Below are 15524 nucleotides of genomic sequence, written 5' to 3'. Positions count from 1 at the left end.
CCCAGATTTCTTGCATTGCAGGTGGATTCTTTACCAATTGAGTCACCAAGTGACCAAAAAGTCACCAGCTTTTTTCCTCAATAATTTTCTAACTTTCTACAACAAATGTCATTACTTTCTTTAAAAAAAATATTTTAAAGTTTTGAGTATCTCAGGAGAGTGATAATAAATAAAAATCTAATGTAATACTTTTCAGAAATTTTTAAATTATTGATTAATCTCAAATCTTCCTTGTAGTTTTAATTATCTTCATTAATTCACTGAACAAAAATACACGTGCCAAGCACTGTTCTAGGAGCCAGAAATGAAAGGCTGAATAAGAAACATACTGATGACTTGATTTTTCACAAAGCTTATATGATACACTATGAGGAAAAGACATTGCAAGACAGAAAAAGAGACACAGATATAAAGAACAGACTTTTGGACTCTGTGGGAGAAGGCGAGGGTGGGATGATTTGAGAGAACAGCATTGAATACATGTATATTATCATATGTGAAATAGATCGCCAGTCCAGGTTTGATGCATGAGGTGGGGTCAGGGCTGGTGCACTGGGATGACCCTGAGGGATGGTACATTTATATATATACGGTAATATATAGGGTCAAGAATAATTCATACATAAGTTTATAAGTAGCTGCAAATTCTTCATAGTATGGAAAGTTATACCAAATGAAAAATATGTCAAATGCATCATTTCATATTTTTAGAATACAGAACAACAATAGTAATTTATATTGCTTACTCATCTGTCTATCTCCATAACTGATGGCTTCCGCCAGCGGGCTCCATCCCTGAGCATTTTTCACCTTTACTGGAGCATTGTGAGCCAAAAGTAAATGGGCACATTCTGAAACATAGAACGGTAATAATATTAAACATAATGCCATTTTCAGAATCTCTAAATTAAAAAATCCCGTAAAAATTCAAGGTATCAAGTTAATATAAACAGATCTATGAAATAAGCACTGTACTGTAGAGAATTAAGTAATTTTTTTAATTCCTATGTATCTAACCATGTTATTTCAAATCCTTAGATTCAAGAATTATCTATTCTAGTACCTAAAAATATATTGGATCTCTCTGCAAACAAAATATTATGTTCCCTAATAATTGTTCCCAAGGATATTTTAAGAATGTTTCCATATTATAAAAAATTACTCAAGAAACTCAAAAGTAATTTACATAAAAACTTCTACTAACTAATAAGAGCCAGAAGAGGACTATCTGCAAGGTCAAATGGAAAGTTCATTATTTATTTCAAGGGGGAAAAAAGTATTTGCAAAAAGAATCACTGATGTTTCCATAAGCCCTTATTTTTCAAATTTTACAGCTTGTTTAGTTCAGAAAAATACCCAAAGGGGACAAAAACTTGTTTATGATTATAAGGACAAATCTGGACAGTTTTTCTAGTAATCAAAAAAAGTAATAAAAAGGTAATAAAATAATCAAAAAAGGTAACTCCAAAAAAAGGTATACTTGGCTCACCATCCAGCCCAGGCACAGCTGCCTGCTGAAACTTAAGAGAAACAATGAAGACTGCCACAAGAGACAGGATAATTACATTTAAAAATCCATGATCAGGACAAAAGTTCCCAAAACACTGGATTTTTGGGGGGCTGGTCACACAGCATGCAGGATCTTAGTTCCCCAACCAGGATCAAACCTGCACCCCCAGCAATGGAAGCATAATGTTCTAACCACTGGACCACCAGGGAATTCTCAACACTGGATATTTTAGGATGCACTGAGGGATCTCAGCCTCTTGGATCTTAGCTGGTTAAGTTCAGGGGTGGTGGTTTTAAATCATCACTCTCAACATTTTCAGTTATTCATGGGAAAATTAATTTACCTAGTACTTCATCAATGGATTTTGTGGTTTCAACTGTTTTATCTATATAATACTTGCTGTTTCCAACTCAGTGGCTAGGGCATTTCCAACATTTAACATTGAGGATATGTGGTAATCTGAACCAAGTCTTACAATAAGAACTAACATAATATATGACAACATGAATAAAAGTTTTCTACAATAGGAATAAAAAGTCTAAGGTATAGACCTTTGTATAGGTTGAGGAAATTTTTCTTAAATTAAAAATAATAAGCATATTAACAGGCAGGAAAACATCTGAAACAAGGCTCATGGGAAATTTAAGATAGCTATCCAATTTAAATTCCCTAAATGAAATGATTCATTCATCCAATTAGTCTTTTGGCATATATTTATCAAGTGCCTATTATATGCCATTTCTAAGTTCTAGGTCCTAGATATAAGCAGTGAAAAGAAAGATAATTAGAGAGCTCACATATTATATTAAAATATTAAGTAAAGGACATTATATTAAGTAAGCAAAACAAATACAGAAATTTCACAAAGGTGTTTAGGAAAGTCTGCTGCTACTGCTGCTGCTGCTGCTAAGTCGCTTCAGTCGTGTCCGACTCTGTGTGACCCCATAGACGGCAGCCCACTAGGCTCCCCCGTCCCTGGGATTCTCCAGGCAAGAATACTGGAGTGGGTTGCCATTTCCTTCCCCAATGCATGAAAGTGAAAAGTGAAAATGAAGTCGCTCAGTCGTGTCCGACTCTTAGCGACCCCATGGACTGCAGCCTAGCAAGCTCCTCCGTCCATGGGATTTTCCAGGCAAGAGTACTGGAGTGGGGTGCCATCGCCTTCTCCAAGAAAGTCTGCTAGTAGTATATAAAAATATATGTACACTGAAATCTCCTTTAAGTATAATGTTCTTCTCTATGTCAACTCAAATCCATAACTGAAACTCTTCCTAGCCAACATGGCCAATATACCCACCAGAAATTCAGAAAAAATTAAGACTTCACTAGTGAAAAACAGGTTATTCAGAAGGTTAAGATGAGTCAAAGAAGTAAATACAAGTGTGTAAGTTATAGGGTATCTCTCCCTAATTCAATCAACAAATGTTTGAATGCCCTGGGAATTTTTACTGTGTTTACAAATACGTATACAAATGAAAAGTGCCCTTCAACAATGAAGTCACTAAAGACACAGCACACCTCTAAAGGAGAAGATAAAAGAGAACAGAGTAGCACAGACTGAACAGTGGTAGGATGTAAAATTGCTGTACAGAAGTAAACATAAGGCAGATGTTTTATCTTCCACTACCTATTTCAGTCTCATGCCTATGCAACCAAATACCAAAAATATTAAAAGGTCAACTAGGAAAAAGTAGAAAAAGAATATACAACTGAAAAAATATAAATGGAAAATTATATATTGATAAGTATATTAATGGCTTTACCTACTCTACATGAAAAGGACTTAGGAAGAGCAAAAACTGATATTATTTGCAGATCATGAATAATCTAACCAAGTGTTTCCCAAAATATGTTCCACAGAACTCTAGTTTCTCCAGATATTTGTAAGAAAGAGAAAATACCAAATAACTACAGGGAACAATGACTCTATAATAGAAGGTTCCAATTCAGAATGTCACAATGAATATTAGCCCTCAAAAGTGCTAAGAAGGTCCACAATAAAAAAAGAAAAAAACCTGCTTAATATGTATTAAGCCACTATTTTCCAAATCACTATTTTCCTCTAAAAATTATTTCCCATGAAACAAATGTTCTGTAAAACAATTTTGGATAGGCCGATACAATCCTATGATGAAACACAGCAAAACCTCCTCCACCAAAAAGTAGGACCTAGGACAGTAAATATGTTTAATTTCACATTCAAATTCTGATAAATATATATTTACTATTAAAGTGTTAAATTTAGAATAGCAATCAGACCTTGGCATCAAATTAACTATGACTATCACAAAGACAGGAGGGAAGCAGGCTACATGTTAGCTAACTTTGATTTAAACCATTTTCTTTTCAAATGATTCACAGTGAAAAGAGAGCAATGCCGGTCACCATAATGATTAGGAATCCAGGCTGTGACATAAGATACTCCAAGTTCAAGTCAAAACTCTGCTACTTCTCCCTGGGAAAGTTGCTTAACATCTCAGAGCTAACTTTTTTCATCTGTAAAATGGGGACAATGATAGTATCTTCCTCACATGGTTACTATGTTAAATGAGTAAACATGTATAATGCCCTGAAAAAGCATCTAGCACATTGTAAATGAATACATTTCAGTTATTTTCTAAAGTTCTGATCCAATGTTCTTCAAAAGAAGGCATAAGCTTTTTTTATTGGTCAAATTTAGCTAACTGTATCTTTCTTTTCGCCAAGGTGTAGAGATGACTATCATGGTCTGCCCTACCAATAGTCCTGCTAAATATTCTTCCTCTGTATTCTTGATACCCTCTTCTACCCCAACTGTCTCCGAGTCAGTCTCACTAAAGCTAATTTTATATGAGTAACCACATATCCCAAACACAATTCATGAGATCGCTAGTCACTCATCACTGTGACTTGGCTGAAGATGAACTAGCCCAATCAAACTTTCTGTTCAGAAATTCGGGAACCTAAGAAATTGAACTATTAGCTGGAGAACACTGAAATCAGAAAGCCGTCAAGATTCAGGAACTTAGAACACTTATTTTGGGTCATGGTCAATTTCAATAAACAGAGAAAATCAATCAAGAAAAGATAATATTTTATATATATATATATATATATAAAGAACAGTAGATACACCATAAGAAAAAGACAAGATGATTGATATAGATGCGTAGATATACATACATATATGAAGGAAAGGAAGGTGGAAGGTTGGGGGTGGGCAGAGGGGAGGGAGGAAAGGAAGGGAAGAGAAAGAGAGGAAGGAAGTAAGGGGAGAGACAGGGAGGAAGGGGGAAATGATAGCTGATCTCCCAAACTGTCTTTTTTACTACTCATCCTGAGACACAGATAGTCCCCATAGCTTGAATTTAATATATAGCCTTTTAATGAATCTCTCTTTACTTAAAAGTTACTTGAGTGAGTCTCTGTAAGGAGGAAAAAAACAGCATAACTAACTAAAATTTGAGTCCCCACTTTTGTTGTTGCTGTTCAGTTATTAAGTTATGTCTGACTCTTTGCTACCCCAAGGACTGCAGCACGCCAGGCTTCCCTGTCCTTCACTATCTTCTGGAGTTTGCTCAGATTCATGTCCACTGAGTCGGAGATGCTATCTAACCATCTCATCCTCTGCTGCCCTCTTTTCCTTTTGCATCAAGGTCTTTTTCAATGAGTCAGCTCTTCGCATCAGGTGGCCAATTTATGTAGTATTAAAATCTAAATTAAATTTCCGACAAATCATGTTTCACATAAGCACATAAACTTAAACTAGCAAAAGCATTTTGTTTTTCAACAAAGCAAGTTCTAGTAATATCTTTCAGACCAAACGTTTACAGCAACAGCTATTTTATACTATATAACAATAACAGGTGTTCATGATATGGTTAGAACATCAGAAAAGTGTTAAAAAGTTATCTTGTTTAAAAATTCAACAGTATATGCTTTCCAAAGATTTTTATCAAACACATCCAAGATTTTAAAATCTAGCACTCAGAAGGTTGCCAATCAGCTACCTAGAATCCTCATTTTTCAAGATAACTGAGAATCCAGATAATTATGGCATCTGGGAATAGGCTTAAAAAGTAGATCTTTTGGGAATTCCCTGGTGGTCCAGTGGCTAAGACTCCATGCTCCTGTGGCTAAGACTCCATGCTCCCCCTGCAGAGGGCACAAATTCCATCCCTGGTCAGGGAACTAAGATCTCACATGCTGCAACTAAGACACAGTGCAGCCAAATAAATAAAAAAATTTTTTTTTAAAAAGGAGATCTTTTAAATCATCATTGAGCTGTTTTTTTGTTCTGAAGAATAAACAAGTACTAACTTTTTATTATCTATCAAAATAATTCTAGACTTACGAGTTTATAAACAATAGTCCATATTAAAGAATCTTACAAAACTCTATGAATATTAAAAATATTATAATATTAATAAACTTAATATTTGGAAACAACAGTCTCCTGATATTATACTTAACAGAAAAATAACCAAATAAGGGAAAAAGTTTCGAAAGGCATAAAGGTTAGTATAAGATTTTCACTAACTCTTTGAAAAAAGTGCTATGAAAAATGAGAAAGTAGTTGTGTTTTTTAATATACTGAATCCTAGACTCAATTAGCAAATCAAATAATCAGGTGAATGTTTTAAAATTCAAAACATAAAACTCGTCTTAAAATTTTAAAACTGACTATACATGAGTGAAGTCAGTTTAAAACTGATTCAGTTCAGTTCAGTCACTCAGTTGTGTCAGACTCTTTGCGACCCCACGGACTGCAGCACTCCAGGCCCCCTGTCCATCACCAACTCCCGGAGTTGATGCAAACTCATGTCCATTGAGTCAGTGATGCCATCCAACCATCTCATCCTCTGTCATCCCCTTCTCCTCCCACCTTCAATCTTTCCCAGCATCAGGGTCTTTTCAAATGAGTCAGCTCTTCACATCAGGTGGCCAAAGTACTGGAGTTTCAGCTTCAGGATCAGTCCTTCCAATGAACACCCAGGATTGATCTCCTTTAGGATGGACTGGTTGGATCTCCTTGCAGTCCAAGGGACTCTCAAGAGTCTTCTCCAACACCACAGTTCAAAAGCATCAATTCTTTGGTGCTCAGCTTTCTTCACAGTCCAACTCTCACATCCATACATGACTACTGGAAAAACCATAGCTTTGACTAGACGGACCTTTGTTGGCAAAGTAATGTCTCTGCTTTTGAATATGCTGTCCAGGTTGGTCGTAACTTTCCTTCCAAAGAGTAAGTGTCTTTTAATTCCATGGCTGCAGTCACCATCTGCAGTGATAAAACTGATTATACATGACTGCTGCTGCAGCTGCTAAGGTCGCTTCAGTCGTGTCCAACTCTGTGCGACCCCATAGACATGACTATACAACAACAAAAAAAGGAAATATTTACTAACCTTTATTTCCTAACATCACAGCAAGATGTAAAGGAGTGTTTCCTAAAACAGAAACAAAAACAAATAAAATTAGTATAAAAACACTGGGAAAATTATTTTAAAATGGTTTCAGCTCCTTCAGAAAGTTCACTGACAAATTTTAAGCAAAAATAATGTGACTAAAAATGATCCTCTTTATGTGGTAAAATCAAGGTCAGAGGACGCAATGGTTTCTAAACACAGCATATCCTACTTGTCTTTCCCCCACCTCCCATGAAAAATATCCATTTTGCCTTTGGGACTTATCCTTCAAATAGATGTCAGATTCCTTTGCTGCTAATTTCTCTGTATCAACCTTTGTTCATTCAGCACACAGTTTAAATACCCACTACACACTCATCCTTGCTCATCTCAGTAAGATTCAATCCTGTCCTCAAGTTTTAAAAAATAAAAGAAAATGAAAACACTAACTGGAAAAAAATATATTCACCCCTATGTTCACTGCAGCATTATTTTCGATAGCCAAGATATGGAAACAAACTAGGTGCCCATCGACAGACAAATGGATAAAATGTGTGAGTGTCTGTATGTATTACACATTCAATGGAATGTTATTTGGCCATTAAAAAAAGAATGAAATCTTGCCATTTGCAACAACACAGATGGACCGTGAGGCATTATGCTAAGTGAAATAAGTCAGATAGAGACAAATACCATACAGTCTCACCTATATGTGGAATTTTTTAAAATACATACATATATATATATATATATACACACACACACACACACACACACATATATACACACACACATACACAGAGAGAGAGAGAGAGAGAGAGAACAAACTGGTGATTGCCAAAGGTGAAGAATAGGAGAGTAGGTGAAATGGGTGAAGAGAATTAAAAGGTACAAACTCAGTTAAAAAATTAAGTCCTTGGCAAAACTAATACAGTTATGTAAAGTTTAAAAATAAAAAAAATAAAAAAAAATTAAGTCCTGGGATATAATATATGGCATGGTTACTATTATACTGCATTTGAAAATTGTTAAATGTAGATCTTAAAAGCTATCATCACAAGAAAAAAAAATTTTGAACTATGTATGGTGATGCATATTAATCAGACTTCTTGTGGTAATCATTTCACTATATACAAACATGAAAACATTAGGTTATAGACCTGAAAGTAATAAAATGTTGTACATCAATTATACTTCAATTTAAATAAAAAGTATATTGCAAAGGTAAACAATTTCCTCTGTCTCAATATGCTAAATCAAGGTAGGTCTATAGAAGATACATTTTCTGTTTTGCTAAAATCAGTACCTTGTTATTGTAAACATTTGTTTCTGATCAGCTCCAGAGAAAAAGAAATCTACATATACAAGTATCAATTTCCAATTTGATTGGTTAGAATAAGATCGTCTTCTACCTTTTCTAAATACTGAACTAATTTCATGTGTTGCATTCACATTCTATGAAAATCTCTATCAAAATCAAAAAGTAGTCACAAAAAGTAAACAAAACTAGTTGACAAACTGATGCCAGAAACAGCTCAACACTAGGCCAAAACCAAAGCCTTTACTTTGGACTTCCATTCTTAATTCTCATTTCAATCTCCTCTCTAAACTGGAATAATAATTTTAAAACAAGAACTTCACCATGTTGTAGTTTCACTTAAAAGGCTTGACCGTGGTCCACATTTTATCTTTAACATGGCATAAAAGGTTCTTGAGATAAATCCTTACCTTCCTTTCTTCTCCTAGTTTCTTTCTTACCCCATATTTCATCTGAATTGCATGCAATAAATTCTCCAATAGCCGAGATTCTTGATATTTTACACACATTTTGTTAACTCTTCCTACATATTCCTTCCCATTGGCCTAACAAGTTAATACTCACCTTTTAGGGCTTAGCTCAAACATCATCTATCCACTGAAGCCTTCTCTAGATAATCAGATGTCCCTCTGCACTGCTCCCAGAGCCCTCTATACCTATCTCTTTATTGAAGAACTTTTCACACTAAACTGTACTTTTTATGTAGAAACATCTGTCTCCTTCATTAGACATTAACCTCAGTACAACTAGATACATATTTTATTCATTTATGCATATGAAATGCTTCCAATACACATATAACATTCAAAATACAGTCAATAAGCATTCGTGAATGAAGGCTTCAGAAAAAGCTCTGATAGCAACAAACCCTAAAAATATCACTAAAATGCAATAGGCATTACCTTAGGCAAGCGTTGCACACCCAAATATTTCCATAATTGGGTAATGTAACTGTAAAAGTTTTCATGTTATTTTTCTTACATGTTTATAAGAATATGTTTATAAAACCATTTAGCCCTTGAATTTCCTTAGAGTGAATATTTTTATTATGGATTAATAATGACAAGAGTACTGATGTTTCCTAATTCCTTTCTGTGTACATTTTGACAATGTTTTTCTAGGATTCTGTCCATGTCATCTAAATTGTCATCTATTGTCATACATTTTGTTTATAAATATCCTTCTACAATTTATAAATGACATTAAAATTTATGCAGATGCCCCACTTTTCATTCACATCTGTTATTTGTGTTTCTTATTTGATCAGTCTGAGGTTCATTAATTTTACGCATCTTTTTAAAGAACAAAGTTTTGGCATGTTGCTACTTAACATCTGTTCTAAATAATTGTTGCCTTTATTATTTCTTTTCTTCTGTTATTTGGGTAAAACGGACTTAAGTTGGGAAATTAAGTAAATTAAATTGATCTTTTCCTAATTTCTTGAAATAAATTCTTAGATGCTTGGTTTTTCACCTTTTCCTAATATCTTTATCTTTTGATTACTAATCTCTAGTTTAATTGCAATGTGATCAGAGAACAGACTCAATATAATTTCAATCTGAAACATGTTGAAAGTTGCATTATGGTCAAGTTTAGTCAATTTTTGTAAATGTTTTCTGTATGTTTGAAAACAGCATGTAACCTGAGGATCTGGGGTGCAACATTTCAAATAAACATACTAGGTCCAGTTTGTGTTGTTTATACTTTTTGTATCCTTACTGGTTTTCTTGTCAGCTTATTGTTAAAAAAAAGAGGAAAGCTAAAATCTCCCACAATAACGGGGATTTCTATATCTTCTTATATTTCTAGCAATATTTGCTTGGCACATTTTCAGCCTATGTTATTAATTACAAATCAAATCCTTAAATACTTTCCCGGTAAAATGAATGATTTTTTCATCTTGAAGCACCTCTCTTTATCTCAGGTATTTTCTGCTCTCAAACTACCGCACAATTGCACTCATCTCACACACTAGTAAAGTAATGCTCAAAATTCTCCAAGCCAGGCATCAGCAATATGTGAACCGTGAGCTTCCTGATGTTCAAGCTGGTTTTAGAAAAGGCAGAGGAACCAGAGATCAAATTGCCAACATCCGCTGGATCATAGAAAAAGCAAGAGAGTTCCAGAAAAGCATCTCTTTCTGCTTTATTGACTATGCCAAAGCCTTTGACTGTGTGTGATCACAATAAACTGTGGAAAATTCTGAAAGAGATGGGAATACCAGACCACCTGATCTGCTTCTTGAGAAATTTGTACGCAGGTCAGGAAGCAATGGTTCGAACTGGACATGGAACAACAGACTAGTTCCAAATAGGAAAAGGAGTACATCAAGGCTGTATATTGTCACCCTGTTTATTTAACTTATATGTAGAGTAGATTATGAGAAACGCTGGACTGGAAGAAACACAAGCTGGAATCAAGATTGTCGGGAGAAATATCAATCACCTCAGATATGCAGATGACACCACCCTTATGGCAGAAAGTGAAGAGGAACTCAAAAGCCTCTTGATGAAAGTGAAAGAGAGTGAAAAAGTTGGCTTAAAGCTCAACATTCAGAAAACAAAGATCATGGAACCCGGTCGCATCACTTCATGGGAAATAGATGGGGAAACAGTGGAAACCGTGTCAGACTTTATTTTTCTGGGCTCCAAAATCACTACAGATGGTGACTGCAGCCATGAAATTAAAAGACGCTTACTCCTTGGAAGGAAAGTTATGACCAACCTAGATAGCATATTGAAAAGCAGAGACATTACTTTGTCAACGAAGGTTCGTCTAGTCAAGGCTATGGTTTTTCCTGTGGTCATGTATGGATGTGAGAGTTGGACTGTGAAGAAGGCTGAGCGCCGAAGAATTGATGCTTTTGAACTGCGGTGTTGGAGAAGACTCTTGAGATTCCCTTGGACTGTAAGGAGATCCAACCAGTCCATTCTAAAGGAGATCAGCCCTAGGATTTCTTTGGAAGGAATGATGTTAAAGCTGAAACTGCAGTACTTTGGCCACCTCTTGCAAAGAGTTGACCCATTGGAAAAGACTCTGATGCTGGGAGGGATTGGGGGCAAGAGGAGAAGGGGACAACAGAGGATGAGATGGCTTGATGGCATCACTGACTCGATGGATGTCTCAGTGAACTCCGGGAGTTGGTGATGGACAGGGAGGCCTGGCGTGCTGGGATTCATGGGGTCGCAAAGAGTCGGACACGACTGAGCGACTAATCTGATCTGATCTGATCTAATGATGTTAATATTGGAGAAGGAAATGGCAACTGACCCCTGTATTCTTGCCTGGAGAATTCCATGGACAGAGGAGCCTGGGAGGCTATAGTCCATGGGGTACAAGAGTCGGACACGACTTAGTGACTAGAATTGTGTTAACCACATGATGTTAACACAACTATACCAATTTTTGACTGGTATTTACATGGAATATATTCTTCACTCCTTTCACTTTCAATTTTTATATGTTGTATTTCAGATGTGTTTCCAATTGTATACAGTTGGGTGTTTTTTCATACAGTAAGACAGTATTTATCATTTAACTGTTAGAGCACTTAATCCAGTCTCATATATTATACTTAATCCTATTGAAGTAAAAGTTGATTAGTCGTGTCCGACTTTTTGTGACCCCACAAACTATACAATCCATGGACTTCTCCAGGCCAGAATACTGGAGTGGATAGCAGTTCCCTTCTCCAGGGCATCATCCCAACCCAGAGATGGAGCCCAGGTCTACCCACATGGCAGGCGGATTCTTTACCAGCTGAGCCACTAAGGATATTATTGGAGTTTAACTCTACCTTCCAGCATTGTGCTTTCTATTGTGCTTTCAATATTTGTCTTGCTAGTTCCACATTTCTTTTTCCCATCTTCCTACCTTTTTCTAAATTGATTATTTTCATATTTCCATTTTGGTTTTCTGTCTGTGGATGAAAGGTATATATTTATTTTTACTATTTTTATAGTAGTTATCCTAGACATGCACTGTCCGATATGGTAGCTATATGTGGTTATTGAGTATTGGAAGTGTGGCTGGTCTGAACTGAGATGTGCCATAAGTGGGATGTTTAAGACTTTAGTATGAAAAACAAGAATGTAAAATATCTCAATAATGTTTTATATTGATCATCGCATTAAAATAATGTTTCGGATATTTTGGGTTAAATAAGATGTAGTATTAAAATTAATTTAACCTACTTCTATTTTATGAAGCTAATATAAAATTTAGTTTTAAGAGAGGCTTGCACTGGCTTTCTATTAGATAGCACAGCTCTAAAGTTTACAATATGCATCCTTGATTTATCAAATTCTCATGGTAAATGGCACATTACCCTTGAGAGCACGTCAATGACCTTAGAACACTAACTTCATTCCCTCCATCCAGACTTACATGCTGTTATCTAGTCTCATGAGTTTTTATTTGAATCTTACAGTCAATATTCATTTAGGATTTCTTACCACTTTTGTTGCTCTTCATTGCTTTCTACTTGAGAATCACTTTTATTCTATCTGAAATACATCCTTCAGTATTTCTTTTAGTGGTGGTCTGATAAGTGAATTCTCTTAGGTTTTGTTTGCAAATGTTTATTCAACTTCAAAGGGTACTGTAATGGGTATATAATTCTTGATTAGCTGTTATTTTCTTCAGTATTCTATGTGGTCTTATGGTTTTCTTTCTTGTTGAGAAGTCAGCTATAGGAATTTCTACTGTTCTTTCTAAAGTTAATACGAATTTTCTGGCAGCACTTAAGTTTTTTTTCAGCCATCTCATTCCAATGTGCAATTCTTTTTTTTTATTCTGGGTTTTGCCAAGAGAACTCACTGGTCATAGCAAACACCCTCTTCCAACAACACAAGAGAAGACTCTACACATGGACATCACCAGATGGTCAACACTGAAATCAGATTGATAACATTCTTTGCAGCCAAACATGGAGAAGCTCTATACAGTCAGCAAAAATAAGACCGGGAGCTGACTGTGACTCAGATCATGAACTCCTTATTGCCAAATTCAGACTTAAATCGAAGATAGTAGGGAAAACCACTAGACCATTCAGGTATGACCTAAATCAAATTCCTTATGATTATACAGTGGAAGTGACAAATAGATTCAAGGGATTAGATCTGATAGAGTGACGGAAGAACTATGGACCAAGGTTTGTGACACTGTACAGGAGGCAGTGATCAAGATCATCCTTAAGAAAAAGAAATGCAAAAAGGCAAAATGGTTGTCTGAGGACGCCTTACAAATAGCTGAGAAAAGAAAAGATGAAAAAGGCAAAGGAGAAAAAGAAAGATAAACCCATTTGAATGCAGAGCTCCAAAGAATAGCAAGGAGAGATAAGAAGCCTTCCTGAGTGATCAGTGCAAAGAAAGAGGAAAACAATAGAATGGGAAAGACTAGAGATCTCTTCAAGAAAATCAGAGATACCAAGGGAACATTTCATGCAAAGATGGGCTCAATAAAGGACAGAAATGGTATGGACCTAAAAGAAGCAGAAGATATTAAGAGGTGGCAAGAATATATAGAAGAACCATACAAAAAAAGATCTTCATGACTCAGATAATCACAATGGTGTGATCACTCACCTAGAGCCAGACATCCTGGAATGTGAAGTCAGGTGGGCCCTGGAAAGCATCACTACGAACAAAGTTAGTGGAGATGATGAAATTCCAGTTGAGCTATTTCAAATCCTGAAAGATGATGCCGTGAAAGTGCTGCACTCAATATGCCAGCAAATTTGGAAAACTCAGCAGTGGCCACAGGACTGGAAAAGGTCAGTTTTCATTCCAATCCCAAAGAAAGGCAATGCCAAAGAATGCTCAAACTACCACACAATTGCACTCATCTCACATGCTAGTAAAGTAATGCTCAAAATTCTCCAAGCCAGGCTTCAACAGCACATGAACCATGAACTTCCATATGTTCAAGCTGGTTCTAGAAAAGGCAGAAGAAACAAAGATCAAATTGCCAACATCCGCTGGATCATTGAAAAAACAAAAAGAGTTCCAGAAAAACATCTACTTCTGCTTCATTGATTATACCAACGCCTTTACTATGTAGATCACAACAAACCATGGAAAATTCTTCAAGAGATGGGAATACCAGACCACCTGACCTGCCTCCTGAGAAATGTGTACACAGGTCAAGAAGCAACAGTTAGAACTGGACATGGAACAACTGACTGGTTCCAAATCAGGAAATGAGTACATCAAGGCTGCATACTGTGACCCTGCTTATTTAAATTATATGCAGAGTACATCATGCAAAATGCCAGGCTGGATGAAGCACAAGCTGGAATCAAGATTGCCGGGAGAAATATCAATAACCTCAGGTATCCAGATGACACTACCCTTATGGCAGAAAGTGAAGAAGAACTAAAGAGCCTCTTGTTGAAAGTGAAAGAGGCGAGTGAAAAAGTTGGCTTAAAACTCAACATTCAGAAAACTAAGATCATGACATCTGGTCCTATCACTTCATGGCAAGTAGATGAGGAAAAAATGGAAACAGTGACAGACTTTATTTTGGGGGGCTCCAAAATCACTGCAGATGGTGACTGCAGGCTTGAAATTAAAAGATGCTTGCTCCTTGGAAGAAAAGCTATGACCATCCTAGACAGCATATTAAAAAGCAGAGACATCACTTTGCTAACAACTGTCTGTCTAGTCAAAGCTATGGTTTTTCCAGTGGTCATGTATGGATGTTAGAGTTGGACTATTAAAAAAACTGAGCACTGAAGAATTGATGCTTTTGAACTGTGGTGTTGGAGAAGACTCTTTAGAGTCCCTTGGACTGCAAGGAGATCCAACTAGTCCATCCTAAAGGAAAGCAGTCCTGAATATTCATTGGAAGGACCGATGCTGAAGCTGACAACTCCAAGACTTTGGCCACCTGATGTGAAGAACTGACTCACTGAAAAAGACCCTGAGCCTGGGAAACATTGAAAGCGGGAGGAGAAGGGGACAACAGCAGATGAGATGGTTGGGATGGCATCACCACCTCTATGGACATGAGTTTGAGTAAGCTCTGGGAGCTGGTGATGGACAGGGAAGCCTGGGATGCTGCAGCCCATGGGGTCACAAAGAGTCAGGCACGACTGAGTGACTGAACCGAACTGAACTGGGCTTCTTAAATCTCTGAATTGATATCTTTCATCAATTTTTAAAAATTCTCAGCAATTGTCTTCTCAAATACTCCTTTAGCCCCATATCCTCTCTCTTCTCTCCTGGTGTTCAATTAACATAAAACTGCTGTTACTTTTTTAGTTTAAAAAATTTCTTTCCCTTTTTCATTGTATTTTCTTCTGATATAT

General features: G+C 36.2%; 1 protein-coding gene across 1 annotated transcript in view; it reads right to left on the bottom strand.

Annotated features, from left to right (window-relative positions):
• The window catches only part of ANKRD13C (ankyrin repeat domain 13C), a 91500-nt gene that overhangs the window by 49969 nt on the left and 26007 nt on the right, over positions 1-15524 (bottom strand). Inside the window, exons 2-3 of the mRNA XM_055585495.1 lie at positions 6898-6939; positions 747-851 (exon numbers count right to left, since the gene is read on the bottom strand). Coding sequence (XP_055441470.1) covers positions 747-851; positions 6898-6939 — 147 coding nt within the window. The remainder of the gene's footprint in view (positions 1-746; positions 852-6897; positions 6940-15524) is intronic.

This window comes from Bubalus kerabau, chromosome 6 (assembly GCF_029407905.1).
Source record: "Bubalus kerabau isolate K-KA32 ecotype Philippines breed swamp buffalo chromosome 6, PCC_UOA_SB_1v2, whole genome shotgun sequence".
NCBI classification, from domain to species: domain Eukaryota; kingdom Metazoa; phylum Chordata; class Mammalia; order Artiodactyla; family Bovidae; genus Bubalus; species Bubalus kerabau.
Note: the sequence above shows the minus strand (reverse complement) of the source record. Positions and strands in the feature narration are given on the sequence as shown.